Raw genomic sequence first — 25,970 nt, forward strand, 5'->3', positions numbered from 1 at the left:
ATTTGACTACAGTTCGATGAGCTTTGTAGATCCCTCTCTAAAGATGAGGATAAAAAACCCTGCAAGCTTGGAAGGCCTAAGAAGCTGTGGAGAAGATGTGAGAACGCTCGCAGTTGTCTTCTGCCCCAACTTCTCCACCCGCAGACCATCGTGTTTTCTAATTTGAAAGTTATAAATATACACCGGAGGAAAAGAAAAATATGTATACATATAGACAGGGAATAAAGGATGTCAGTGTATCCACCGTTTTCATTAACATCACCCACCCCCAGTCCATAACGGGTTCGGGGTATCACTGTTTGTGAAGAGAAGAATTTGTAAACAAGAACTAAACACTTGGATATCCTATATAGAAACAGTCAGCTATTCCAATGTGAGCTTCCAAGGACCGACAAGATAATGAAAGAGAGTAAGAGAGAGCATCCTCGACTTTCCCATTCAACTAGAATGGCTACGGCCCCTTTAAGGTCAAATCCGGGACCTGGCCCTTTAAATCTATGTCAGTTTCCCCTGACGTCAGTGGGCGGACTAGTTGCCACGCTGTTTACCGCCCGGCGGCGCAGCTCACTTTCAGGAGTTCTGAACGCTGGGGCCGCTGCGTCCGCCCGCCCTTAAAGGGCCAGCACCCCGGAAAACTCGCAGTCCCGCTCGGCGCGCGGTCGTTACCACCTATCACGCCCCTCACCCTCAGACTCTTAGTCCCTCCCCGGCCCTTGGCGTCTCAGGGCTCCCAGCAACCAGCTGGCTCTCACTCTCCCGGCCCAGGGCTGGGGCCGCAGGGTCTCTGGGCCGAGCTCAGCCCCTCGCGAGCTGGGATCCCTTCCAGAGGTCCGTTCCCCGCCCTCGCCTCCTCCCCGTCACCCCCTCTTCTGCGGGACCCCTGGGAGCGCCTCGGTGGCTTCAGGGTGGGGATGTTTCCTAATCTCAGGCCGGGGTTAAAGTTCTGGTCCGAGTGAGATGCTGGAAGCTGCGGCCCGAGCCGTAATCCGTCTCGGAGGTGTCCAGTAGCCTGTCGCCGCCGCCGCCACTGCCGCCCTGCCGGGGCCATGTTCGCTCTGGGCTTGCCCTTTTTGGTGCTCTTCGTGGCCGCGGTCGAGAACCATCTGGGGGTTTTGGGGCCCAAGAACGTCTCTCAGATAGACGCAGAGTTTGAGCGCACCTACATAGACGAGGTCAACAGCGAGCTGCTCAACATCTACACTTTCAACCATACTGTGACCCGCAACCGGGTGAGTGTTGGGGCCCGGCTGGAAGGCAGCTGGTGAGTGGACCAGCAGGCAAGGGCTGGGCAATTCTGCCACCTTCTTTTAGGAGGCCCCAGGAACTAGCTGCCCCGCTGGGTTTACGACTTGATGGAATCACGGTGGAGCCTCCTGACCCGACCTTATTCTTCGATTACCACTGCTCTTTCTCTGAAGCTCAAACTGGACGGTTTCGGAAGTTATGTCATTTCCATCTTCTCTTCAAACCTTAGCTCTTGGCCCCCTTCCTTGATCCATCCACCTGATGCGGTCTGAACAGGACGGCCTGCCCCTTACTCAACTTTCCCAACACCCAGAACTTAACTGAGCTCTGGCTGAATGAAGGGCAAGTTGCTGTAGCTGGACTTGGGCCAAAAAACCCCAAACAAACCCGGGGGTGGATGTCAGGAGTGGGACTGGCCCGGAACTGAAAGGTTGTAACCAACTCTGCCCAGACAAGTTAGAGCCCAGACTCCCCAGGGAGATGAAGACAGAACTTCCAGGCTCCTCCTTTAAGTGCTGGAAACTTCCTGGCTCTCCTCCTGCCTCAGAGAGCCCCTGGTCTTATGAGTGAGGGTGGCCCAGATAAAGCTAACTGCAAGTTGTGTGAGAAGAAAGAGGCAGTTTGTCCACTGGGGAGATTCCTTCTTACTTAGTCTTTTCTTTCATTTCTTCCCCAGCCATAAGCCCCTGAGCTGGACAGGGTCATTGTTGTTGTTGTTAAGTGCCATTCCGACCCATAGCGACCCAGTATAGGATTTCTGAGGATTTGTTGGTGAGCTTGAACCTCAGACCTTACAGTTCAAACATCTTTGCAGTCTGGCGCATTAACCCACAGCGCCATACCAGAACATGGGCATAGCCAGGTGTAAAGCATAGAGCCTGGCAGAGCGAAAATTTAGGGGAATTCTTGTAGCCTGGCTATAGGATTGACTGCACAATCTTCTCTCCAGGGAACCAACAGTTTCATTTATTTGCTCTTACTGTCTCTGTTCCTCTTGCTCCCCATTGCCTGGTTTTACTGGGAATCTTTTTATTTTTTCCAAGATGGAGAGGGACGTGGTTTCTATGACAGGCAAGGATCTGCCTTCAGTGTTTGATTCTTAGGCGTTTGATCAACTCCTGCACCTTTTCTGTCACCTGTATATAGTTCCTTCTTCCATCTTTCCTATCTCTAGAAGCACTTGGAAGGAGCTCTGGTAGCACAGTGGTTACGAGTCGGGCTGCTAATCTCACAGTCAGCAGTTCAAAACTACCAGCTATTCCACAGGAGAGAGATGAAGCTTTCTGCTCCGTAAACCTTATACAGGGTCACTATGAGTTGGAACCCATCCCACAGCCCATAATCACCACCACCAGAAGCACTCGGACAGCGGTGGCCCCTAGGGCTTGTGTTCTAGCAGCCCATTAATGAATGTTTGTAGGAATTCTTTGGTTTTATTTTTCTCTTTAGTCCCTCTGCCCTATACAGCTTCCCAGTCTTCTCCTCCATAGCTTCAGTGACGAAGGGAAATTGAGCATCAGCAATGTGAAGTGATGGCTCCATATCCATTGGCCAGAGTTAGGGGTACAAATTGGACTCCTGGTGTGGCGCTGTAGCACTGGGCTGCTAACAATGAGGTTGGCTGTTCATACCCACCAGCTGTTCTTTGGAAACCCTATATAGGGTCACTTTGAATCAGAACTGACTCAAATGGCACTTAACAATAACAGGGGTACAAATTGGTTTTCTTGCCTTTCATCACTGCCAGGCTCTGGCCCTGAGAATAGTTGTAACTTTCTACTGATGCCCTAGCTCACAAAGGTTGAAGAACACTTCTTGCTCTTGTATATCCATTCATGTGTCTTTACATGTGTGCATACATGTGAGTGTGCAGACGTGTGAATCCCCTTCCACACAGGTAGGAACAGGGCATCCCTGTGACTCGCAAAGACTCAAGTGGTTTCCTGTTGGGAAGCTAGGCTCTGCACAAGCCTGCCACCCAGGAGCGGGCCCCTCCTCTTAAGCATCTTGCAAACTGGGAGTTACTCTGGTAGAAGATGGAGCAAGAGCAAGGTTGGCATGGGAAGGCAGGACTTGAGATCACTGAAGCCATATGTCTAGGTGGCAGAGATTCAGTCACCACAGCTTGATTGAGTGTCATTCCATGTTACTTCGCAGACGGAGGGCGTCCGTGTATCTGTGAATGTGGAGAACAAGCAGAAGGGGGCTCCTTTGCTGTTCGTGGTCCGCCAGAAGGAGGCTGTGGTGTCCTTCCAGGTGCCCCTAATCCTGCGAGGGCTGTGAGTAGGACCCAGGGATCAGGAATGGGGCATGTCATAGTTCTGGCCTTGCCCAGAATCTTACTCAGGGCTTCAGACCACCCAGGAACTCCCTTACATTTCTCATCTCCATTCCCTGAACTAAGAGGCTGGTCGATGGCATGAGGGCCATGTCAGCCAGGCTGAAGGTCATTACCCCAGTGTGGGTAGAAATAGCAGTATGGTGGAGACCAGATTGGAGGAATTGGGGCCTTGCTCCCTAAAGCGACCCACTGGTTGGGGCAGTAGTCATGTCCTACCTAACTCTCTGCTTCGGGCCATAGATTTCAGCGCAAGTACCTCTACCAGAAGGTGGAACGAACCCTGTGTCAACCCCCCACTAAGAATGAATCCGAGGTCCAGTTTTTCTATGTGGATGTGTCTACCCTGTCACCGGTCAACACCACATACCAGCTCCGGGTCAGCCGCATCGACGACTTTGTGCTCAGGTTTGCAGGGAAGAGCAAGGGGCCCGGGGATAGGCCTTTCCAAGCTCTGAGAGTGACTGTGGGGGTCTCATCTCTGTCCTGCAGGACTGGGGAGCATTTTAGCTTCAATACCACAGCAGCTCAGCCCCAGGTAAAATTCCCTGTCAATTACCCCTCATGAGGAGATTAGAAGATTGGACAGGACGTGGGAGGAGTCAGTGGTATTTGGTGGGACTTTGGAGTTGGCTGTACTTTCTTTGGAGAGCCTCTCTGGAAACAGGGGTTCTGGCCCTAAGTTATTAAGGGACAGTGCAGAGACGTGGGGTCTGCCTCTCCAACACTGTTCTGATTGCCCCGAACAGCATATAGAAAATAGGGCTTTTCTCCCCAGAGAGCCACCACTGCCCCACCGTGGGAGAAATCTGGGTCCTGGCTTTAATGGAAAGCTACTCCCTTCTGTCAGACCACAGAGTAAACTCAGGAATTGTGCTCTCCTCCTGCTTCCTGTTTTTGCCTTTAGTACTTTAAGTATGAGTTCCCTGAGGGTGTAGACTCTGTGATTGTCAAGGTGACCTCCAACAAGGCCTTCCCCTGCTCGGTCATCTCCATTCAGGATGTCCTGGTAAGATGCCTGGCCTTGTACTCTCCTCTCCACTTGTAGGTAGCAGGGATGCGAAGACCCAGGGGACAAGCAAACCCCTGTCCATCTGCCTCTTCCCTCTTCCCTCTGTAGTGCCCCGTCTATGACTTGGACAACAACGTGGCCTTCATCGGCATGTACCAGACGATGACCAAGAAGGCGGCCATCACTGTGCAGGTAGGAGATACCTGTGTCCTTTGGAAGATGTCTAGCTTTTGGAAGCCTTGCTCCTTTTCCTCTGCCCTGTTCTTCCTTACGGAGCCATGGTGGTACAGGGTGTTCAGCGCTGGGCTGTTAACAACAAGATCAGCTAGCCCAGCAGCCACTCAACGGGAGAAGAATGCAGCTATCTGTTCCTGTAAAGAGTTCATCTCAAAAACCCTAAGGAGCAGTTCTGCTCTGTCCTTTGGGGTCATTAAGTGTTGGAATGGGCTTGATGGCAGTGGATTGGGTTTGGAATTTGGGTCCTTTCTTGCCCACAAGACTTGACTCTTCGTGCTCAAGTCCCTGTGAACTGGAGTCTGGGAAATCTCTGGGAATTGAGCCATAATCACCCTTGGGTGACTGGCAAAAGAAAGGCTGTCACATTACTTCATTCATTATAGTGGTAGTGAGGAGAGTAAAGGCCGTGTTGGCTCCCTGTGGTGGTGGTGTAAACCTGTACTGGTGACAGGGAGGCACTTGTTAACCTGACAGCATCAGGCTGTGTAACTGGGGGAGGAGATGGGGCATTTCGGCTTTTGCTGCCCAGCCTGAAATCAGACCAGCTTATGAGTTCCACAACCTGTGTGTCTCTAGGTGAGACAGACGTGTGGGCTCAAGGTTTGGGCTCTGGAACTGGATAAACTGGGTTTGACCCTGGCTGCCCCACTTACTAGCATTGTGACCTGAAGGTAACTTCTCTGAACCTATCACCAGAGATGATAATAATACTTATTGTTATTGTTAAATGCTGTCAAGTCGGTTCCGACCCACAGCAACCCTGTATGTGGTTTCCAAGGAGCAGCTGGTGAGCTTGAACTGCCGACCTTGTGGTCAAACGGACTTTACAGTCCATTGCATTAACCTACAGTGCCACACCATGACTCCATATAGTATTTATGGCGGTTGTGTGCCGTGGAGTCAGGTCCGACCCATAGCGACCCTGTACAGGGTTTCTGAGGCTGTAAATCTTTACGGGAGCAGAAAGCCTCATCTTTCTCCCGTGGAACAGTTGGTAGTTTTGAACTGATGACTTTGAGGTTCGCAGCCCAATTCGTAATCACTACGCTACCAGAGCTTCTTATAGTACTTATAGGACAGGTAACTAAAATAATATATGTAAAGAGATTGGCATGTTATCTGGCCCAAAAAAAACAAATATTCAGGAAAGGATGGTGATGACGATGTTGCTAATGACCATCATCATTCTCCTGCAGCGTAAAGACTTCCCCAGCAACAGCTTTTATGTGGTAGTGGTGGTGAAGACTGAAGACCAGGCCTGTGGGGGCTCCTTGCCTTTCTACCCCTTTGTAGAAGGTATGCTTTTTGCCCTAGGGCTGGCTTGGTCCCTTTCTGAGAGTTCGAGGAGCCTGTGTCACTGGTTGGTGGGCCTGATGGATGCAAGCTTGTTGGCCCCAGGCTCTCCTGGGTCTGGTCCCACCAGCTGTAGCCAATCTTCAGACAGCAACTTCTTTACCAGTTTGACATTTTACTTCTAGATGAACCGGTTGATCAAGGGCACCGCCAGAAAACCCTGTCAGTTCTGGTATCTCAAGCAGTCACATGTGAGTGTGGGTGGCTGAGTGGGGATGAGCAGGCCTCTGGCTCTTCCTTTAGACCTAGGGTATAGGGTGTTCTGTGAATGGGAAGGGTGATGAGGACCTCCTCAAGCAGGCTGAGGCAGTAGGAAAGGTCAGGCTACAAGATGAGGAGGGCCAGGAGATGCATGACCCCAAAAGAGAGAGAGCTGCTTCTCTCTCTGTCCCTTAGTGCAGTCTCCATGCGCCTCAGCTTCCATGTCTCTTCTCTATAACAGCAAGAAGATCAGTTCCATTGCTCTCACCTAGTTGTGAGGTTTTAGTACAGAATGACCTCAAGCCAGTGCTCAATAAATATTTGCTGAATGATGGAATGGGGCCCTTGGTAAACTGGAAAATATAAAGTAAAATATAAGGGATTGTGATGGGAGGAGAGAGAAGTTTCTTCTGTATGGGGTATTTATTCAGCAAATATTTGTTGAGCACCTCTGTGTACCAGGGTGCTGGGCTAAGGCCACAGAGCTTAGGGAGCTCCCAATCTAGTGGGCCAGACAGATAAAGGAGAAAGCTATTGCTATGCAAAGTGTTGGGAACTGTGATGAAGAGCAGGGCACTATGAGAAAGTGTGAAGGGGCCAAAAGGGTTCCTAGAGGAGCTGTATTTGGAAGGCTAATTCAAGATGGGGCTATTGAGAAGCAGAGGAGAATGTTCTAAGTTTTAGAAATGGATAATAAATAGTATACAACATGGGGAAGTGAAATGAGTGTCGCTGAATTGTGCACATAAAAATTGTTAGAATGACAAACGTTTCATTATGTGAGGGGGCTTCAAAAAGTTGGTGGGAAATTTTCATTACCCCGTCATTCCATTTTTCCAGGAACTTTTTGAAGCCTCCTAGTATATATTTCACCATGATGAAAAGTATAATAATAATAATATTCTAGTGAAAGAAGCAATATGAGCAAAGACTGGAATCACATTAAAGTTTGATGTGTTTGGGGACTTTAATGAAGTCCTGGTTTGGCACTGTAGGAAAAGCACTGGATGGCAAGCTTAGATTGAACTGCAAGGCTGGCCATTCAAATCTACCTACCAGCTGCTCCTCAAAAACGCTATGAGTCAGAACCGACTTGATGGTACTAAACAACAAGTGGTTGTTCAGGCAAGCTGGGTCATTATGTATGAGGGGAGAGAATCCAGGTCATGAAAGGCCTGGGGTACCATGGGCAGCCTTGGAAGGTATTGATGTGTTTCTCTTCCTGCTTCCCTCCCTGCAGCTGAGGCCTATGTTGGTGGTATGCTCTTCTGCCTGGGCATATTTCTCTCCTTCTACCTGCTGACCATCCTCCTGGCCTGTTGGGAGAACTGGAGGTAAGCAGAGCTGGCTGGGCCCACCCTATTCTAGTCAGGAATGGATGTTATAGGGCCTGACCTGGCCCAGAATGATCTTCTGTGCCATCCACAGACTAGTGTGAGCACAGCAAACACGGTCTCTATTAGGATCTGTGGTCCATGTTCCCCTCTTCTGGAAACTGCTGCTTCTCCTTAACCATTTTCCCATGTAGAGAGTGACCCCAGTTTGGTCAAAAGCCTGGAAGGGACTCTGGGATCATAGATAGAAGAAAGAGTTACTGGAGTCAGGAGGGGTGGGGTGAAGGAAAGTCACCCCAGTATAAAGACACTGGTCATGTCCCACCTGACTAGCCTCAGGATTCTATCCCCGCAGGCAGAAGAAGAAGACCCTGCTAGTGGCCATGGACCGAGCCTGCCCAGAAAGTGGTACCTCCTGGGGGCTTGGCTGGGATGTCAGGGTTTGCATTGTATTCTGGAGGTGAAACGGGTGGATGTTTGCCTCAGAAACTATGGCAGAAGGGACTGGGGGCTTCTGGGCTATTCAGCTGGGAGTGAAATGGAATTAAGCCTGGGATATTGTGCTCATCCCTCCCCAACATGCACAACTTCAAGGCCGCCCCTTAATTCTGTCTCTCTGTCCAGCTCATTGTCTGTCTGCCTTTGACAGTGTGGTTCACAGAATCTAGATTTATTAATCTCGTATCCTTTTTCTTTCTTCCCATTCTCCTTCTCTCTCTATCTTTCCTCCTGCTTGGGACCTTCTCTCTCAGCTTCTCTCCTTGGTAAGCCCCAGATGCTATTGGACAGAAGAGCCAGAGTCCAAAGGTGGGGGAGGACAGTGAAGTGAAAGGGGTGGGTACCTGGCTGGGATATGGGCAGACTAGGTGTTGTCTGTCTTTGCTGCTGATATGAGAGATGAGTCCATTCCTTGACCGTCTTCTCTCTTGAAGGAATCCATAGGGTGGTGATTTTTTTCCCTTGGGAGAACACACAGGAGGGTGGGTAGGTCATGGTGGGAACAAGGTTAGTTTACCAGGATAGGTGCTTATCCATTGCTGCTGCCATAGCCCCTCTGAGTCAGTCTGCTCTGGATTCTTTCTTTTTCTTTTCTCTGGCTCTGGGTCTCTCTCTTCTTTCAAGACTAAACGTACCTTGATTTCTCATTACAGGTCACCCTCGGATCCTGGCTGACGCCTTCCCTGGCAGCTCCCCATATGAGGGTTACAACTATGGCTCCTTTGGTACGTAGCAAAGCCAGAAGTTGTCATTGCCCACTCACAACCTGGCCTGCTTGGGCGGCCACCTCTGCTGCTGCTCAGAGATCTAACATCCCCTTCTCTGTTCACCACTTGACCGTTCCCTGTAGAAAACTGTTCTGGATCCACCGATGGTTTGGTTGACAGCGCCGGGGACCTCTCCTACAGTTACCCTGGTGAGGGTCCACACCGGGCCATGGGCTGTGCTGGTGCAGGGCTGGTGTTGGCTGGGTGCAAAGTGATGGTGGGCGGTTGCCTCTTCTGCCAGATGCTGGAACCTCTTAAGGAAGAACCTGCTGGTCTCCCTGCCCTTCTCCTCCCTTCCTCCTTGGCCCCAGATTCCCTGTAACTTTCCCTTTCCTTTGAAGGACACGACCAGTTCAAGCGGCGCCTCCCCTCTGGCCAGATGCGGCAGCTGTGCATTGCCATGGGTAGATGTGGGGGAGGGGGTGGGGCTGCTTGGCCAATCAGCTCTGCCAGGGCAGCTGACCGGCCAGAGCCGGTTAGCCTGAAAGATGCTTTGTGCATGGCTCCCCCATCTATTGCCAATAATTGCTGGCTCTGTGTCTTCTGAGATAGGCAGGCACTGGCCCCTGGGACTCGAGAGCTAATGTCCTACCCTAGCTACTGCTTGGGCCAGTCATTCAGGCCAGGTGTTCTCAGATGCTCTTGTTCCCAGCACCCTGACTCCCTGACCTCATGGGGGCTTTGACCAGACAAGGTCTCAGGAAGATGCTTCTGAAGGTGCTAGAAGAAACTAGGATAAAGGAGAGGGTGCCCTTCCCAGAGGCAGCCTTCTATCCTTGCCTGCACTCCTGTGGGGGCCGAGACAGTGTCTTCTCAGAATTTGCAGGGCTTGGCACCTTTTAATCGGCATGACTTCTGCCCATCTTAGTCCTTTTGCTGGGGTCTGTGGTCTGCTTAATGTCCCGGTCTGGGAAGATCTAGCTCAGTGAGAGGAACAAGGACTGGAGCAAAGCTAGAGAGGTTCCTGTTTGGTGACCTCTTTGCAGTGCCCACCCTTGTGCCCCACACAGACTTCGGAGTGAGCATCTGATCTTGCCTCGAGGGCTGAGCCCACATCCGCCCCCGCTCTAAGCCCTGGCTCACAATTTGCCTCTTCCCCACTGCCTAGTAATTCTGACAATTGCTTCAGTTGGGGTGGGGTGGGGGTGGGGCTGGGAGGGACAGGCCTAGGGTTACTGTGCCCATTGAGGCCAAGTCCCCTACTTCCTGCCCTTGGTAGATCGCTCCCTTGACCCAGTGGGCACTCGACCACGGCTGGACTCCATGAGCTCAGTGGAAGAGGATGACTATGACACGCTGACCGACATTGAATCTGACAAGAATGTCATTCGCACTAAGGTCCCACACACTGCGGCCGGGGGTTTCCCAAGGAAGGGAGAATCTTCATGTGGCCCCCAGTGGAGCTCCCGTGGGGTGGTTTTCTGGGAAGCAACTGGGCCAAGATCCATTCTAGAGGGAACTGGCTCACCTCCATGACCCTCTGAACTGATTGGCCAATTCTTGGTCTAATGATTTGCCACGGTGGGATGGCCTAGAACTCAGCCTGTGTGAGGGTGGGCCCTTTTGTCCACCTCTAACCTGGGTGAAGGAGCCTGGGCTGCTATCCTTTAAGTTGGCAGTGCAAACCCAGTAGCCATTCCCTGGGAGAACGATGAGACTGTTGTCTTAAGTGTGGCTTGTCTTAGAGGGTGGCTAAGTGGGGCTCACTCCAGCTTCTCCTCAGCAATACCTCTATGTGGCTGACCTGGCACGCAAAGACAAACGTGTTCTGCGGAAAAAATACCAGATTTACTTTTGGTGAGTGAGCCCAGCAGCGTGGGGTTCCTGTTACTGGCAGGGTGTGTGGCAACTTCCTGGGTCCTGCTCGCCTCATCACTGCCTTCCCACCCTTCAGGAACATTGCCACCATCGCTGTTTTCTATGCTCTTCCTGTGGTGCAGCTGGTGATCACCTACCAGACGGTGAGCGGTCTGAGCACCCCGCACAGCTGCAGGTTCCTCTTCACTTGTCTGGGTCATCAATGCAGAGAGCAGACTCCACACTGCCTGCCACCAGCCTGAGACTCAAAAGAGCTATGGGCTCAGAGTCACAGGACAGGACGTGTTTTCAAATCCCCACTGCCATACCAGCTGGGTGACCTGGGGCAAATCATGGAACTTCTCTGAGCTTCCGTATCTTCCTCTGCACTACTGGGGAGGCACAAGACCACTGAAATCACATTCCCTGGCTGGCTGTGGGGAGGGCTGATGAAACCACATGTTGGTTTCCCTTCCATTTTTTATATCTTCTGAGCCAAGAGCCCTAGGCCTCAGGGGTTTCAGCTCCATGTAGTCACCGGGGACAGTGGCTGAGCCCTCACCTCTCTGTTTTTCAAAAGGAACTTGAGCATACCTGCTGGGCACAATGCACTTCATGTTCTTTGTCTAATGGCTGGAGTGGCCAGGGCCTGGCTCCTGCTTAGCTCAGCCTGTAACACCAGTGTCCCCTGCTGCAGGTGGTGAATGTCACAGGGAATCAGGACATCTGCTACTACAACTTCCTCTGTGCTCACCCGCTGGGCAACCTCAGGTGGGAACAGTGTTGGCAGGCCCCTTCCCCCCAGCAAAGGGTGGATTAGGGCAGGGAGTTGGAGCTCTGGCTGGGGGAGAGGCCAAGGTCTGAGACCCAGGCAGTGTGCCTTGTGGTGCCCCTTCTAGCGCCTTCAACAACATTCTTAGCAACCTGGGGTACATCCTGCTGGGCCTGCTCTTCCTGCTCATCATCCTACAGCGGGAGATCAACCACAACCGGGCTCTGCTGCGCAATGACCTCTGCGCCCTGGTGAGGGAACAGCCCCACCTGCCTGCCCCCGTTGCTCGCCAGCCCACTATGACCTCAGCTCCAAGAGCCCATTCCATCTACTTCTCTACTCCTGTCTTGGGGGCTTCCTCTTTTGGATCCTTCCCTATTTCCCTTCTCCACAACAGGAATGTGGGATCCCCAAACACTTTGGCCTGTTCTATGCCATGGGTACAGCCCTGATGATGGAGGGGCTGCTCAGCGCCTGCTATCATGTCTGCCCCAACTATACCAATTTCCAGTTTGGTGAGTAAGAACTCCCTCTCCTCAGCCCACTCAACACACCGACCTCAATCTTCCATCACCTCCCCATTGCCTACGGGAGTGTCTAGACTCAGTTGGGGTGCCTATGTGCACCCATCTCTCAGCATATATCCAGAAAAGAAGCACCAGGTGCTGTGTTGTTCATACATTGAGTGTTCCCTACATACCAGGCATAAGCAAGTACAGAAAAGAATAAGAGAATTAGTTCAGTATAGTAGGCACATACTCCTCAACACTGAGTTCTCCCAGCTTGTATTTGTTCTTCAGTGGGGAAGTCAGATCTGTGTGGCCAGTGGGGTCGCCGTGTGGCCTGGCAGGGACAGCACTAGTGTGGGAGGCTGGGGCCTGGGGTATCAGGGCGCCCCTTCCTGCTGTAGTGATTTGGGCTGGGGTTTCTGTACTGAGGCTTGGGAGAGGTTTCTTAGCTCCCATCCATGTTCTGCCCGCAGACACGTCATTCATGTACATGATCGCTGGACTCTGCATGCTGAAACTCTACCAGAAGCGACACCCGGACATCAACGCCAGTGCCTACAGTGCCTACGCCTGCTTGGCCATCGTCATCTTCTTCTCTGTGCTGGGCGTGGTGAGGGTCTAGCCTGCTCTGGTCCCTTGGCTCCCTACTCCACCCACCCACCCTCTCCACCTCCCACCCTTCCCTGGGTCCCCCTGAAGGTCCCAGCCAGACCCAGCAAACACTTTTGCTCTTGTGGATGAAAAGCCTCCTCACCCCCACCCTTGGGGACCTCCTGACAGGTCTTTGGCAAAGGGAACACAGCATTCTGGATCATCTTCTCTGTCATTCACATCATTGCCACCCTGCTGCTCAGCATACAGCTCTATTACATGGGCCGCTGGAAGTTGGGTGAGGGCATGGGCAGAGTGGGATAGGAGGGAGGGAAGGAGGGAGGCCTGGAGGTTCCATGGGATGAGGGTTTCAGACTCTAGTGTCCCTGAAGGGATTACTGGGTGAGGAATGACCCTGAAGGCCCCAACCTAGGGTAAAGGACCTGGGAGGAAGGGCAGTATGCGCCTTTCAGCGCCATTCCCTTCTCCCTGCAGACTCCGGCATCTGCCGCCGCATCCTGCACGTGCTCTACACAGACTGCATACGACAGTGCAGTGGACCCCTCTACGTGGTACCTCCCCAGCTCCCCAGCCCCTTCCTCTTGCATCTGCTGTGGGCAGTGGGGAGGCACAGCTGAGAGTCCAGGGCCGGGGTGGAGACCAGCTGACTTGGGCCTTCTCCCACTTCTTTCCCTCTCTCTCCCCCTCCCTGCAGCCCTCCCCTCTCTCAGTACCCGTGTCTCTGCTTCCCTCCAGGACCGCATGGTGCTGCTGGTTATGGGCAACATTATCAACTGGTCGCTGTGAGTCTGGCCATTGTCTGGGATATCCTGGGCAGGCAGTTGGGATCCTGGCCAGCTGATGCCTGCCTTGGGGGCCAGGGACAGCTTCTGAGTTTGGGGCCTGAGAGGGAAATAGAGATTGAAGAGAGAGGTGGGGCGTGGGGTATCTGGAGTTCTAGAATTTTCTGTGGGTTTCCAGATCTAGCCCCACATCAGAATAACCATGGTGAGGGTTGAGGTGAGGGGGAGCCCTTTTCTTGCTCCTGACCCTCTCTGCTTCACCAGCCTGTCTTCCCTCTTGACAGAGCTGCCTATGGGCTCATTGTGCGCCCCAATGACTTTGCCTCCTACTTGTTGGCCATTGGCATCTGTAACCTGCTTCTTTACTTTGCCTTCTACATTATCATGAAGGTGAGTGGGGGATGGGTGAGCCTGCCCTGTTGTTTATGGAGGGAGATGGGTAGGGCCTTGCTCGGGGCAGCACTGAGAAAGAGGGCCATTTGTCTATGTGTCTGTCTTTTGTCCATCTGTTGATCCCAGTGGGTTTTGAGGAGGAGAGAGGGTATAGCCAATGCCTATACCCTTGGGCAACTACATCATAAACGCCATTAACTGAGTCTTTACCATGTTCTTAGAATGGCCCATGGAACTGGTAGCTTTTCAGGTAACAGATGGTAAGGCCCCCGTTAAGAGAGAGTTGAGAGGAGGTTGAGCTCACTTAATCTGTAGTGAGCTTGGGCCTCTAAGGCCACTGCCTCCCAGGATACACATGCCATCCAATGTGAGAGGACCTGGGTGGATCTCAGGAGCCAGGACACAGGGTGCTAGCAGGGGGACAAGCTGAACTCTGTGGCTGTGTGTGAGGTGATGATAGGAATTCAACAAGATTTCTGGTAGGAGTGCTGCTGAGAGCTGGGGAGGGTGCCAGGAAAGGTTGGGCAATGGAGTAGGCAAGGCCTGGTCCTCACACTTTTCCTACCCCCCCACCCCCTCCCAAGCTACGGAGTGGGGAGAGAATCAAGCTCATCCCCCTGCTCTGCATCGTCTGTACCTCTGTGGTCTGGGGCTTCGCACTTTTCTTCTTCTTCCAGGGACTCAGCACCTGGCAGGTGAGTAGGCATCCTGCTTAGAAAGTGGGGTGTGTCACCCACAGACTCACTGTGAGCCAATGAATGGTAGGTCCTCTTTTTCATGGTTGTGTGTGAATACCTCCTGTCCCAGCTGCTTCTCCTTCACCCTAACCCTTCATCACAGCAGCATCCCTGTTTTACTTAGGAGGCAACTGAGGCTCAGAGAGGCCAAGTAACTGGCCTGAGGTTGGCAGACAACTGGTTTTGAAGTTGAAGATGTCCCCCCTCTCCTCAGGCACATAGGGCACCTATCACTGTTGCATCAGGCTTTCATTCTGAGAGCAGAACTAAGTCTGATAAGATTTGTTCCTTTGAGGTACTTCGAATCTAATTCAAGAGAGAGACTGTTAGTTCTTGTCTTGCTGTTTACAATATGCTACTTGAAATGAAGGATCCAGGTAAGGTGTGCCAGTGAGCTTGTACAGAGGTCGAAGGATGGAGACTCTCTGAGCTGTGAGGTCCAGAAAGGCTTGCTGGAAGAGGTGGGCATGCTCTTGGCCATAAGGTGATAGGTAATGGAAAGACCCTGTTACCAGGAGATGCTGTGGCTTGAGTAATTATTAAGTGCCGTCAACACAGAGTAGAATTGCAGCAAATGTTGGGTAGAGGTTACAGACAGAGCGTGGAGGACCCTGAGGGCCACAGGTCACAGCCCACAGCTCATGGCCACCATCATTCTTGAACAGAGGTAAGACTTGACCATAGTGCTTTGGAGGGAAAAATAAAAAAGAACCTGGAATTGCTCTGTGGGACTGGGTAGACCAAGGGTAGAGCCAAGGCAGGAAGTGAGTGAGGAAGCTCTGGGGGCCTTTTCACATCCCCAAGTTGGAGGTTTCTAAAGGCCGTCACGGGGGCACAGTGGCTCTGTAACACAAGCACTGGACAGCCAACGCACTTAACGTAGCAACATAAGCAGCCACTGCCTTCTGCTTTTAAAGAAAATAAAAATCAGAACGAAGGAAAATAAGAATGAAAGAAAGAAGAACGGGCAGAGGCCTGCCTTCTCAGAGAGTAATTAGTAACCGAAGGCCGTTTCTTGGCTGTGGGAGACGTGGAGACAGACCAGTCTGAAGAGAGTAAGGGACTTTCCAATCAGGGACTGGGAACAGAAAGTGCCTTGGATTGCAGTGGGAGGTAGAGCTGCCTACCGCTCTCCCAGAACTTAGCTGCAGGTAGCTCTCTGTTCCTCCCCAGAAAACCCCTGCAGAGTCCCGGGAGCACAACCGAGACTGCATTCTCCTGGACTTCTTCGATGACCATGACATCTGGCACTTTCTGTCTTCCATCGCCATGTTTGGGTCTTTCTTGGTATGGGAGCGAATTCTGCCCCAAGCGAGGAGGGTGGAGTGAAAGTTGGAGGTTACCCCTTTCCTGTGTTTGATCCACCGTTCCCCGCCCGTCCCCACCAGGTGTTGCTGACACTGGACGATGACCTGGACACTGTGCAGCGGGACAAGATCTACGTCTTCTAGCGCGAGCTGGGCCCCTTACGTCACCTCATGGGGCCCTGAGCTCCTCCTCTGCCTCACTGGTCCCGTAGAGCTGGGGCTGTGAGTCTCAGCCTTGCTGCCCAGTGCTGGATGTGGGCAAGACAGTGGGAGCCAGCCCAGGCCTGGTCCGGAATAGCCACAGGGATGGCCTTGAGCCTTGCCCTCTGCCAGGGAGGAGGCCTACTCCCCTGAAATCCCAGACAATGGCCAAATTGCTGCTTTCTTCTCAGTGTTGGGGCCGTGCACAGGTTGGCTCTCCGTTTGTCTCTCTGTAGGAGGAAGGAGGGAAAGTTACCCTCCCCATTTCATGCCTTGCATTCTGCCCGTCCATCCCCTCCCCTTCAGCCTAGAACCCTAAGCCCTTTCTTCCTCCCAGACTCCCAGTCCAGAACCCTAGCCTGCGGTCTGGTTCTTTGTCCTGAGCCAGGGGCTGTACCTGGCTGCCATCACTGCCCACTACAGTCAGCAAGGATGGGTGGTGATGTGGGATACAGGGCAGGCCAGCTGGTGCCTGGCGCTTTTGGTGCTAAGGCCTGTGAGGTCTGAGGCAGCCTCTCTGGTCTTTGCTTAGGGGCTGGCTCTTTAGCAGTGCGGGTCAGCCTGTGTCTCAGAGGTCATCTCCCTATCCCATTGGGTCCCCAGGCTGATGCTGGCACCAGGATTGGAAGGAAAAGTAACTCCCTTTTCCCTTCCTTTCTTTCCAGACCCTTAGTCCTGCCAAGCCCCAGCTGGGGCCCTTTCAGTGCCATTGACACTGCCCAAGAATGTCCAGGGGCAAGACAGGGAGTGGACCATGAGCTGCAGCTGAGTCAGCCCCAGTGTCTATCTGAGAAAGGGGGCAAAAGGATATGCTTATAACTGTCCCAGTCCCAGCCTCACTCGGGGACCCAGGGCTGGATTCTAAGTGTCCGTGCAGTCTTCAGCGAAGGTCCGTGTTAGTCACAGCACATGTACACTCCTATAAAACCTGTGAGTTTACACTGAGTTTCTGGGCCGTGTAGCTGCTCTGGTTCTTGGTTTTCCATCACTCTACTGGCCCATTCCAGATGCCAAGGATGGGGGAGGTACAGGTCAGTCCTCTATCTTGGGGTGGGAATATGTTTTATTCACCCAAACTGGTTTTTATTGCTCTCCCTGGGGTGGGGGAGAGGAGGTGGGTCTGGGTCTCTTTTTTAGAACTCTGTTTTATGTCTGCCTCCATGCTATCTATGGTTGCATTTCTGTTTTCTATGAATGAGTCTGCATTCAATTAAAGAAACAATGAGATGCAGTCTTGGGCCCATGTGTGCTGTGCCTTCCCAGGTGGGGTGTGGGGGAAGATGTTGAGACCAGTGAGGGAAGGGACCTGGAGTGGGAGTGGGGAGGTTGTTCTTCACTTTCCATCCCTCCTGGTCTTCTCTTTTCTAAACCAGGGTCACATTGAAAACAATGGTTCTCTGATTTCCCACTTTTTCCTCACTTTTGAGCCCTGGCATTAATTTGGTGCACTTTTCTCTATCCTATTTTGTGCCACGTTCTGTACTGGGCAGAGATTAGTGATGAAGAAGCCTTGTCCCGTGCCACTCTCCTTAGCAGTGCCTCTCCCAGTCCTCTGCCCTCCCTGGTCCTCATCTCTTGAAGACTGAGGTGGCCTCACCTGTGACCTGGGCCCCTCCCAGCTTGTCAGACTGCAGGCAGTGCTCCTGGTACCAGTTAATAATAGATAATGAGCAGGAAGGGAGGGGAGTTAAGGAAATGCAAGAGGTTTGGATGGACAGCAGGCAGCCTCCAAAGAGGAGGGAATTTTAGATTTCATCAGGCTTGAAAGGGCAAGATTTGGGAGCTAGGAAATCAGAGGTGAATTCAGGACACAGGCAGAGGTCTGTAGGGGTCCAACAAAGGGGCTGGGAATGTAGAATGCGGTTCTCAAACTTCCTTTCTTGCTCTTCTGTACTGGCACCACTGGGAGGCAGTGAAGCTCTTTGTGTCACCATGCTCTGGAGTAAGCTGGGGGCTCGCTGTGGTTGGTGGGGCTCCAGAGACTGACCCTTTCCCTGACTGCCCCTCTCCCCCTAGGAGTGCGTGGTGTGGGGTGCTTGTGTGTGTATATGCCCATCCTACCAGGCTTGTCCTAGGATGAGGAGTGCCTGAGCAAGAAGCTGAGAGACCTTAACCTTCTATCCGCTCTTTGACATCCCCGAATCCAGATAGAAGCAATATATGAGTCAGGGTCTCTTTCCTGGAATGCTGGTAGCACTATGTGGAGAGAGGGGGCGTCCTGGTGTGGCGCTGTGAGATACTGCACTGGACCGTCAGTGGTTCAAATTCACCAGCTGCTCCTCAGAAACCCTATACAGGGTTACTGAAGTTCGGAACCGACTTGATGGCACTTAACAATGGGGAGGGAAGGAGAGTTGATGTAGCCCCTTTCCTCAGCCCCTACCCCAGCAATAGTGCTTCAGGTTTTGCCTCCTGATAGGGGCCCAGGTGGACATTCTGAAGGAGGATTACTCAGCTGCTGTTAAATCCTCAAATCCCACTCCCAACTAAAGCATTAAACTCCAGACCCATCCCTCCTCACCTCAGGGTGATCAGACTGAAGCACCAAGCCTGACATCTCCCAGCCTCCTTACAGGGATCAGCGGGGGATACCCAGGCTCTGCTGCTTATGACCCACTGTGTGGCGCTGGGTATGACACTCTGGGAACCTCAGTTTCCTTATCTGTAAAATGGGAATAGCAGTCACACCCTCAGCATAGCTGTACGTGTTAAATGACAGTGCAAGGTACCTGGCATGTAGCAAAGGTTTGTTCCCATCTCCAACCAGAACTACTACGCACTGGTAGAAGAAGGTGACTTGATTACCCCCACAAACCTTAGGATCCCCTATCCCTAGCCCTTTCCTTGCTTTCTGGTCAGACCCCCCTCAAATTTTCCCCTCCCCTCAAATTCAGGGGCCAGGAACAGTGAAGAAGGAGCAGCCCTAAGTTCAGACAGCAGGCCAAACCTTCAAGGTCCTGTCCATAAAAGGCTTTTCCCGGCCAGCTCCCCCGCTGGCAGTGGGCCCCGCCTCCCCACCCGCTCCATCTCCAAAGCACGCAGAGAATGTCTCAGCAGCCCCCGGCAGAGTGCTCCAACTTGGTGTCTTTCCCCAAATATGGAGCCTGTGTGGAGTCAGTTGGGGGGGGGCCAGGCCTGGGGAAGGGAGCCTGTGTGGAGTCAGTGGGGGCGGAGGGGGGGTGGCAGGCCTGGGGAAGGGAGCTGGTTTCCTCCAGCAGGGAGGGGGCTGAGGGGTAAGGCAGCGGGGGAGGCTGACATCACCCAGGCACCAGCCCTTTAAACCCCTCACCCAGCCAGCGCCCTGTCCTGTCAGTCCAAGCCCCAGATACTGCAAGCTCACTCCTTCCTGATAGCCTGAGGAAACCGTGTAAGTGCACTGCTCCAGGGTTGGAGGAAAGTTGGGCCGGACTTGACAGTTAGCAGGGGTACCTTGCAGACAGGGCTCAGGGAGGTCCCTGCTGGGGAGACCACCTTTCCCAGTCAGCAGGTATGAAGTCTCAGTCCTAATCTTCAGGAAGGTGGGAAGCAGTCTAGCTTGATGGTAAGGTGGGATTGCTAAAGTTCCATGGGACAGGGTGGGCTGAGATACTAAGGATTTGACTAGTGTAGAGGAGTTGAGCAACCTCAGGCAATGTGATAGATAGGACCACCCGCATTTGGTATTCTGAAACAAGCTGGATTGGCAGGTGTGGGTCAGGTGAGAGTACTGTTCCTCTGGGCACACAGTCCCTTCCTTAGTTTGAGAATGGGCAGCCACCATTGTAGGCGGAGGGATGGTGAGTGGGGACTGCCAAGGAAGGCCTTTGCAGGGATGGGATGGGCTGCTCAGACAAGATTGGCTGGGTGGCCTGGAATCCTAGGGTCCTGGTGGATCCCCTTAGGGTTTCAAAACAAAACCAGAACCCAATGCCAACTCATAGAGACACTATGAGTATAAAGACTTGAACTATCATGTTCTGGGCTATAACCTTTATGACAGAAGACTGCCACATTTTTTCTCTTGTGGAGTGGCTGGTAAGTTTGAACTGCTGATCTTTCAGGTAGTAGCCAGCTGTTGAATGATGGTGCTACCAGGGCTCCTACCATCAAGGCGACCCTAGAGAACAGGACTAAATCTTTATGGGGAGCAGACAACCTCCTCTTCGAAGGATGGGTTCGAATCTCTGGCCTTGTAGTTAGCAGCTATAAACGTAACCACTGTGCCCATAGGGTTCCTTAGTAGTTGTTGAGTACCATCAAGTTGTTCTAACTCAGAATGATCCTGTAAAGGGTTTCTGAGGAACAGCTAGTAGGTTTGAACCATCAACCTTGCAGTTAACAGTTTGGTGCTTATTCTATAGTGCTACACCAGAACTCCATTATTGTTGTTGTTGTGAAGTGCTGGTGAATCATTTCTGACCCATCGCAACCCTATATAGGGTGTCCGAGGAGGAGCTGATGAGCTTGAACCTCCAACTTTGCAGTTCAAACAGCTTTGCCGTCTGTCTGGCGCATACCAGGACTCCAGGACTCCATTACTGCTTGTCAAATAGAAGCAGTGAGGAGGGGCACACACATTTGTGTGGTAGGGCAGCTCTTCTTTGTCCCTGGTTTCATTTAGATGAAACCCTATACAGGGTCTCTATGGGTCAGAACTGATTTGATAGCACTTAACAACAAAAACTCTTGATGTAGTCTCAGATCCAGAGGTACTCACTCCTGTTGGCTGTTTGAAGAGAGAGGGCACAGCAATTGTAGGGAGACCCTGATGTACAGGTTTTTCTGGGCTCCTGTGGGCAGGAGGTGGTACCTCCCCCTTTGTTCTTTCTCCACTGCCCAGCCTCCCACACTGAGGAGAAGCCTGATAGGAGCCACAGGACGTGAGCGGCAAAGCAGAGCCTAGGGCTGTCCATCTTTCCAATCCTTTGAGCCTTGTCTAGAAATGCCCCTGGAGGACTGCCGGGAAACCAGCTCCCTTTCTTCTTCCCAACAGCTCAAAGGTGGGGTTGGGGAAGCCGTCCTCAAGGGACCTTCAGGGATTTCTTGGGACACTCCACTTTCAGACCCTTCACCAAGAGGGAAAAGGAGAATGGTGGTGGCTGGCTGTGTGTTTTGTTTTCTTCCCTTGCCCTTCCCAAATATTGCTTCTTGATCTGGGGCTTGTCACTCTGTATACTTGTCACCTTGAATTGTTTTGAATCTCTTAGACTGAAAGCTGGGATTGGGGAGACATGTTCTCCTTCTAGCTTGTTTTTCACATGCCCACAAATGGTCTGGGAGCAGAAGCAGAAGGCAGATGTGAGAGTGGGTAGGGTGGGGTTACAGCAGGCAAGAACACCCCCAATACAGGGAGGCAGATGTCTAGGATGGGGCCAAGGCTGAGACTGAGGGCCAGGATGAAGGACTAGCTGAAATCACTGGGTCCCAGCTGAGTTCTAGATTTAGCTTCACAGTTCTTTCTGGTTGGGATAGAAAGTGGAAGCATGGTGGCCGTGCGTGGGATGGAGACAGAAGAACTTGGCAGTTTGTAGCCCCCCCCCGGAGGGGTCAAGAGCAAGAGCAGACCTGCCTTTTTGGTTCTCTGGCATCACTGGCTGGGAGTAGGGGGAGGGAAAGTTGAGGCTGGCAAATCTACTTTGTTCACAGAACCACTCAGGGAGAAGGGACTTGCCCAAAGGCGGCATGGCGCTTCCGAATCCCAATCAGTGTCTTTTGCCCCAAACTTTGCTGTGCCCTCAGGGTATGATTTTGAAAAGGGATAGAGGCTGGAGGTTAAGAAAAGCACTTTATAACCCAGTCAAGGGATGGCTTCCTTCTAGGTCATAGCCAGACACTGGCTCTGGGGGCCTAGGGACTGATGCTTTCAGGGGCTCTGCTACATGTTTGTCACTATTATGTTAGAGACCCCACAGACATTATCTCATTTCATTCTCACTGTTCTCTGAGGTAGATAGTGTTTTCCACTTCATAGATGGGAAACTTAAGCTCAGAAAGTTGACTGCTGTAGGGAAAAGGAAGGGCAGGGCAAATGGAATTTAGCAACTTCCCTGGGCTGAATGTGACGTGATGGTGACAGCTGTACTTGCCACAGTGATGGGGATACAGAGAGGGTCTCAGTCTGACAAGAGATGGAGCTGGGACCAGGCTGACTGCCTCTACCCATCTTCTCTTCTCCTCCCCTTCCCAGCCCCTGACCTTGGAGCAGAAGAGATGGGTTTGCTTTCATTTGATACCTCTTTTGGAGGTCTCTTCAGACCAACACTGGGCAAAAGGAACACCTCTGCGGGGGAAGCCCTGGGTCCAGGTCCCATACTTCTTACCCAGTCATCCCCATGTGCAGCCAGTGGCTTACAGGGTTGCCCCTGCAGCTCTCCTTTTGTAGGGCTGTCCAGGGTAGTGCCAGCCCCAGGCCCTTAGGGAGGAGCTCCCCAGTTCTAGCTGATAGATTCTTGGCTTTGGAATCTCCCTGGAGGATTCTGGCATCTTGGTTACTCCAGCTACTGCAGTGGTGAGCACCCAAAAGCAGGCATACCAGCTCCCACTCCCATTCTGGTTCATCTCAGAAATACAGATGCTTGGTCAAGAGCCTCTTGGGCTTTGGTGGCTTCCTAGAACTTGCCAGGGGTAGGTACTTTTGAGATGTCTTTGTTGTAAGGCCAGAGGTTGAGCTGACCTGGTAAAGACGTGGAGTTTTGGAGTTCCAACTTCTGGGCTAGAGGATAAAGTTGGGACAGAAGTTAAGAGTAAGAAGTCACTTTGTCCCTTGAGGCCGAGGCAGTAAATCACCTCACACCTAGCTGTACAGAAACCTCCGCTGCCTTTATTTTAGGGACAATGCAGCCTGCTGAGGAAGGCTTCTTCTTTGCCTCTGTGTCCAATATCGGCACAAAAAAGTTCTAGACCAGGGGTTGGCAAACTATGGCCTGCTTTTACAGTTTTAGTATAAGTAAGCAACTTTCATTTGTCTATATATTGTCTACAGCTACTTTCACGAGATTAACAGCAGAGACCATGTGGCCTATAAAGTCTAAAATATTTACTGTTTGGTTCTTTACAGAAAAAGTTTACTGACTGATCCCTGCTCTAGATCTCCAAAGATCTGATATCCTGTTTCCCAAGTTCAGAAAGGCCCCCTGGACTCAGGGGTTAGCCTGCCCCATTGGGTAGTGCTGCAACAATAAGAAGTGAGAGGAGGCAGACAGATGCCGAGGGTGCCCTGCACAGAGCAGGAGGACTTCCTAACACAAGTCAAAGACAGTTATTTTCTGACCCTCTGACCTCTCCCTTCTCTATCCCATCAGCTTTAGCTCTCCTCAGCATGGCCAACAAAGGTCCTTCCTATGGCATGAGCCGAGAAGTGCAGTCCAAAATTGAGAAGAAGTACGATGAGGACCTGGAAGAGCGGCTGGTGGAGTGGATTGTGATGCAGTGTGGTCCTGATGTGGGCCGTCCAGACCGTGGGCGCCTGGGCTTCCAGGTCTGGCTGAAGAATGGTGTGGTAAGTGGCACCCTGAGGGAGAGGACTGAGATGGTGCCATTCTGCCGGAGTCCTGGGGGCAGACACCCTGTGCTGAGTGCCAAGTTGTGTCCTATGTCTGACAGATTCTGAGCAAGCTGGTGAACAGCCTCTATCCTGATGGTTCCAAGCCGGTGAAGGTGCCTGAGAACCCCCCCTCCATGGTCTTCAAGCAGATGGAGCAGGTGGCTCAGTTCCTGAAGGCTGCCGAGGACTATGGGGTCACCAAGACTGACATGTTCCAGACTGTTGACCTCTTTGAAGGTATAAGAAAGAAGAGGGATTTGGGGGTGAGGGAGACAGGCGGACAGGAGGCTGAGGCAGGGAGATGGAAAGATAGCAGGAATGGGATATGCCAAGAGAATTCCATAGCACTGACCAAGCATACTGCGGGCCCTACTGAAGCCTGATTCTGACTTCTGCCCCTGGTTTGGCCAGTTTTGATGAGAGACACGGACAGACTTTGGCTTGAGTCTTGTTTATAGAGTCCTAAAATTCACCCTGCCTTCCCCCTTTCTTCTCACAGGCAAAGACATGGCAGCAGTACAGAGGACCCTCATGGCTTTGGGCAGCTTGGCAGTGACTAAGAATGATGGGCACTACCGTGGAGATCCCAACTGGTTTATGAAGTATGTGGGCAGGGGCCCCAGGAATCCCCTGTACGCTAAGCTTAGGTCTCTACGTTGTGGTGGCAGATGGCTTGAGCTAACCAGCTTGTGGGAATATTATAGGGAAGCAGATAACCAAGAAGTAAGAAGCAAGGAGCTAGGATGGGAGGGAAATGGGTCCCTAATACTTCCTGTTTCCTTCCTTTCTACCTTCATGTGCCTGTCTGGCCTCTGGATCAGCTAGACTGAAGAGAAGAGAGAACTGAACCAGGAAGGGAGTGGGCCTGGGATAGGAAGGAACAGAGGAATCAGAAAGCAGGTGGAAAACATGAGGTCCTGACAGACAAGTCTTTATCTTGGTTCCTCCTCTTCTAGGAAGGCCCAGGAGCACAAGCGGGAATTCACAGAGAGCCAGCTGCAGGAGGGCAAGCATGTCATCGGCCTACAGATGGGCAGCAACAGGGGGGCCTCCCAGGCCGGCATGACAGGCTACGGCCGACCTCGGCAGATCATCAGCTAGAGGGTGAAGGGCCAGCCCTGAGCCCTGCCCTTCCCCAGCTCATTGGCTGCAGCCCTGCCGCCTAGCCCGCCTCCCCCACACCTGTGTAGTTCCTGTAGCCTTGGCCAAGCTTTGAGGCTCTGTCACTCAGCAAAGGTGACTGCACATGGGCAGCTGTCCCCCACCCCTCAGTCCAACTCCTTACCCCGTCGCACCACTGCGCTGGCCAGCCCCTCTCCCAGCCTCTGCCCTCTTCATCTCTGCCCACCCCAGGCTAAGCCAGGGGGACAAGGGCTTGGGGTAGCCCAGGTGTGGGCCAAGTCCACTGTCCTCCTTGGCAGCAAATATCCATTGAAAGAGACCCAGCCCAACTTCCCCACTTCTTCCCACCTATATTTTTTTGCTGGAATATTTTTTGGGGGATGAAATTCAAAACGGGGGAAAAAAAAATACATCAATCTTTTCTCAGGCCTGGCTGGCAGAGTCTGATTTGCATACTCGCTTCCATAACCGAAACCCAACCCAACCCACTGTCACTAAGGTGATTCCGACAGATAGTGACCCTACATAGGGTTTCTGAGACGGGGACAGACAGCCTCATCTCACTCCCGAGAGTGGATGGTGGCTTTAAACCACTGACCTGTGGTTAGCAGCCCAATGCTTAACCCCCAGCACTGCCAGGGTTCCTTCACTTCCATTATGGTCCCAGGAACTCAGAGCAGGGCACATGCAGGCATGTTGGGTTTCTGCATGTTCCTCTGAAGGGTCCTTGCATTTCAGGAGGCCAGGACCTCCCCAGTCTTCTAGAGGATCTGGCAATGGAAGAGGAGAGTGAATCCTGGGAGATGGAAAGGAAAGAGGAGCAACTTGCATTGGATTTGAGGAGGCAGAAGAAAGGAGAGACAGGAACTAGGCATCAGAATTTGGAAAGTTTTATTATTTTGGAAAAGCTGTGCAGAAAAAAAAATTCAACAAAATGTTGCTGTGAAGAGAACAAAATCTGAAGCTTTGAAAATATTCAAATCAACCAAGTAGTTCCAAAGAGGAGGAGGAGGCCAAGGTCTCAGCCTATCAGGTGGTCTGCTAGCCTTCCCGGAGACAGGAGGGAAGGCCATTTCCCTGAGCACTTTGCAGAGGAAGACAGGGTGGCTGCCGGGCTGGAATGGCAGTGGCTCCCAAGGCTGTCCCTCTGAAACACACACTCCTGACACTGGCTCTGCAATCCCACCGCGGACTTCCGTGAACACAGAGCAGGCCTCGGGAGCCCTGACTA

The 25,970-nt window shown here is 52.2% G+C and overlaps 2 protein-coding genes across 3 annotated transcripts; both read left to right on the forward strand.

Annotated features, from left to right (window-relative positions):
- Window positions 1-589: 589 nt before the first annotated feature.
- SIDT2 (SID1 transmembrane family, member 2) lies at window positions 590-16,477 on the forward strand. Of its 2 annotated transcripts, XM_006833854.1 has the most exons (27): window positions 1,047-1,229; window positions 3,403-3,524; window positions 3,827-3,991; window positions 4,076-4,121; window positions 4,491-4,592; window positions 4,704-4,787; window positions 6,029-6,128; window positions 6,311-6,376; window positions 7,627-7,720; window positions 8,076-8,128; window positions 8,872-8,943; window positions 9,069-9,134; window positions 9,327-9,389; window positions 10,205-10,323; window positions 10,709-10,782; window positions 10,880-10,946; window positions 11,480-11,553; window positions 11,682-11,805; window positions 11,952-12,069; window positions 12,537-12,673; window positions 12,844-12,952; window positions 13,150-13,226; window positions 13,411-13,457; window positions 13,742-13,847; window positions 14,435-14,545; window positions 15,761-15,874; window positions 15,976-16,038. In XM_006833854.1, the coding sequence occupies exons 1-27, from the start codon at window positions 1,047-1,049 to the stop codon at window positions 16,036-16,038; spliced, it is 2,556 nt and encodes an 851-aa protein (XP_006833917.1). The 2 variants fall into 2 exon arrangements, with proteins under 2 accessions (XP_006833918.1, XP_006833917.1); XM_006833855.1 differs by lacking the exon at window positions 9,327-9,389 and having other exon boundaries at window positions 590-1,229; window positions 15,976-16,477.
- Window positions 16,478-19,358: 2,881 nt separating this feature from the next.
- Window positions 19,359-25,180, forward strand: TAGLN (transgelin). The gene is made up of 5 exons (XM_006833856.1): window positions 19,359-19,462; window positions 23,382-23,572; window positions 23,677-23,854; window positions 24,117-24,219; window positions 24,574-25,180. Exons 2-5 carry the CDS (start codon window positions 23,393-23,395, stop codon window positions 24,716-24,718), a joined length of 606 nt encoding a protein of 201 aa, XP_006833919.1. The 5' UTR covers window positions 19,359-19,462; window positions 23,382-23,392; the 3' UTR covers window positions 24,719-25,180.
- Window positions 25,181-25,970: the final 790 nt, after the last annotated feature.

Source organism: Chrysochloris asiatica, unplaced genomic scaffold (genome assembly GCF_000296735.1).
Source record: "Chrysochloris asiatica unplaced genomic scaffold, ChrAsi1.0 scaffold00008, whole genome shotgun sequence".
In the NCBI taxonomy this organism is placed as follows: domain Eukaryota; kingdom Metazoa; phylum Chordata; class Mammalia; order Afrosoricida; family Chrysochloridae; genus Chrysochloris; species Chrysochloris asiatica.

What these genes read in the sequence shown, in the direction of transcription:
- SIDT2 (XM_006833854.1), top strand. Translation starts at nt 1,047, where the DNA reads ATGTTCGCTCTGGGCTTGCCCTTTTTGGTGCTCTTCGTGGCCGCGGTC. An exon ending in ATCGACGACTTTGTGCTCAG is followed by an intron (nt 3,992 to 4,075) that starts GTTTGCAGGGAA and finishes TCTGTCCTGCAG; the next exon opens with GACTGGGGAGCATTTTAGCT. An exon ending in CTATACCAATTTCCAGTTTG is followed by an intron (nt 12,070 to 12,536) that starts GTGAGTAAGAAC and finishes TTCTGCCCGCAG; the next exon opens with ACACGTCATTCATGTACATG.
- TAGLN (XM_006833856.1), top strand. Translation starts at nt 23,393, where the DNA reads ATGGCCAACAAAGGTCCTTCCTATGGCATGAGCCGAGAAGTGCAGTCC. An exon ending in GACTGTTGACCTCTTTGAAG is followed by an intron (nt 23,855 to 24,116) that starts GTATAAGAAAGA and finishes TTCTTCTCACAG; the next exon opens with GCAAAGACATGGCAGCAGTA. An exon ending in GATCCCAACTGGTTTATGAA is followed by an intron (nt 24,220 to 24,573) that starts GTATGTGGGCAG and finishes CTCCTCTTCTAG; the next exon opens with GAAGGCCCAGGAGCACAAGC.